The 1982-nt window shown below is 36.9% G+C and overlaps 2 protein-coding genes across 2 annotated transcripts in view; one reads left to right on the forward strand and one right to left on the reverse strand.

The window, feature by feature from the left end:
• The window catches only part of GRHL3 (grainyhead like transcription factor 3), an 80851-nt gene that overhangs the window by 1421 nt on the left and 77448 nt on the right, over positions 1–1982 (forward strand). The window contains exon 2 of the mRNA XM_032448953.1: positions 1226–1326. The gene's annotated coding sequence lies outside the window, so the exon portion shown is untranslated. The remainder of the gene's footprint in view (positions 1–1225; positions 1327–1982) is intronic.
• Positions 115–1869, reverse strand: LOC107323889 (fatty acid-binding protein, liver). Its single transcript, XM_015883355.2, has 4 exons — positions 1737–1869; positions 823–995; positions 509–598; positions 115–225 (listed from the first exon to the last, which is right to left on the reverse strand). The coding sequence occupies exons 1-4, from the start codon at positions 1801–1803 to the stop codon at positions 175–177; spliced, it is 381 nt and encodes a 126-aa protein (XP_015738841.1). The 5' UTR covers positions 1804–1869; the 3' UTR covers positions 115–174.

Here is a 1982-nt window from a genome sequence, read left to right on the forward strand (position 1 = left end):
CTGCAGTCCTGATGTTTAAAAGTCTCCTTCCTGAGCTTATCAGCGTCTTGGTTTATCATTATCAAATCATCATTATTTTCTGTACTATAGAGCAGCAGCAAAGATGGACACACCTTGTAGAAAGCACACTTTATTTTAAGGATGTAAAGATGTCACAAAGAAGGTGAGCTGTCTTTAAACTCTCTTGCTTCTTCTGACAAGTGTAACTCCACCAAAAGTAATAGTCTGTAGATGACAAATACACACAACATGTATGTCATTTGGACTCCAGGATATCTATTCATAGTTAAGTCATTAGAAGTTTCTTTAATTCATTTATAAATCCAGATTATCACGGCAATACTAAAATTCAAAATCTGCAGATTTAAGCTTCTATTAAGAGTTCTGCAAGCAATGTACTCATTTGGGGGCAGTATTCTTTGAACGAATTGACCCCACACAAAGAGCTGATCAACAGAGAATGGATTTTCCTTCAGCATTTAATAAACCATTGTTCTCCACCACTTACCTCTACCATTTCATTTCCTTTAACTTCTTGCTCATGTGAGAATTTTTCTGATTTGCACACAAGCTTCCCATTTACCATGTGCACAGTACACTGTTGAAGCAGATTAAAAACATAAAACATGGGAGATTTTGAAATTCAGGTAGGAGATAGATAGGAATTGACTCCAGCATAGCTAGGAATTAAATGCAAGTGCTCTATTTTCATTTAATTATTTATTTTTGCTAAAGGAAATGGTAAAAACAAATCTCCCTGGTGCACAGAAAGTGAAGTGTAAGGGTGAACGGGGAGATTGACCTGTTTCTGAAATACATTACCTTTAGCTTTTTGCCATCCATAGTTGTAATGTCAGCCTCTTTTCCAAGTGTGAAGGAGTTAGTCACAGTCTGCTTGGGTGTTTTTGATGTCACAACAAAGTCATTTCCTTTTTGTTGGATTTCAACAATAGGCTTAATATCTCGAGCCATTTTGATAAGGTCTTCTGGTAGTGCTGTGAAGAAAGACAAAAAAAGGACGACTTCTATTATGAATTTGTGTATTTATATGAAATAGCAAATGAAGGTGCAGGATGTACAAACCAATAACAGAAAACAATCTCCGAGGTTGAAGGCAGATGCTGTTTTGGGTTCCTCACTTCTCTATGGACACAGTGTTCCATTCCATCTAGGCTGTATGGATTTTGGTACTATAATGACCTTAAAGTACTTTATCATTCTGCAGGACTGGGCTTTTCAACTATAACTGAGCTTTAATTCTACTGAAGATCCATTACATACTTCAGAAAACTCAAATGTGAATGTTTTGCCATGATTGCCAAAAGGGTAAGTGCATTCTTGTTTATGCTGGTGCCTATGAAATCATAACCACCAGGTTGATTCTTTACAGATTACTAAGCAGCTGTCGCATGTATTAATCAGTAGAGCTATAGAAAGTGCCCGCTCTACTAATGTGCATTGAAAATCTGTAAGCCGTTAACAAATTGATTACAGTCAAATGTATTTATAACATTATGTGTTAACCACAATAAGTCATTTTCATATATACTTATTCTTTCCTAAGGGACTTGTCATAATTTCTTTTTTCAGATCAGACACAATAGACTTACCTGATAAGGAGTAGTTTATCACACAAACAAAAGGAACAAACAATGTAGAAATACTGTAATAAAAGATGTCTGCAAAGCAAGTGTTGCAAACGGAGCAAATTATTTTAGAAGTGACTGAACACTTACCAAGAGCTTTCAGAAATTCCTCATAGTTCTCTTGAGCGTAGACCTGCCAAGTGCCACTGAAAGCCATTGTGGATGAGGTGCAGTGTGAGGGCAGTGCTGCCAGCAGGACAGTTAGAGCTGGCTCTGGTCATTCAGGTGCTATTTATGGAAAAGGTAAGGACAGCCCAGACTGCAAGACTGCTAATTATTAACAGTGAAGTAACACTTATTAATCTAGTATTTGCTCTGAATGATCGTAACCTCTCG

This window comes from Coturnix japonica, chromosome 23 (genome assembly GCF_001577835.2).
Source record: "Coturnix japonica isolate 7356 chromosome 23, Coturnix japonica 2.1, whole genome shotgun sequence".
NCBI lineage: Eukaryota > Metazoa > Chordata > Aves > Galliformes > Phasianidae > Coturnix > Coturnix japonica.

Bases quoted from the DNA above. Each gene is read 5' to 3' on its own strand.
- LOC107323889 (XM_015883355.2), bottom strand. From the start codon at position 1,803: ATGGCTTTCAGTGGCACTTGGCAGGTCTACGCTCAAGAGAACTATGAG. The intron at 996-1,736 runs GTAAGTGTTCAG...CTTTCTTCACAG, and splicing joins GGAATTTCTGAAAGCTCTTG to CACTACCAGAAGACCTTATC. The intron at 599-822 runs GTAATGTATTTC...CTGCTTCAACAG, and splicing joins TGGATGGCAAAAAGCTAAAG to TGTACTGTGCACATGGTAAA.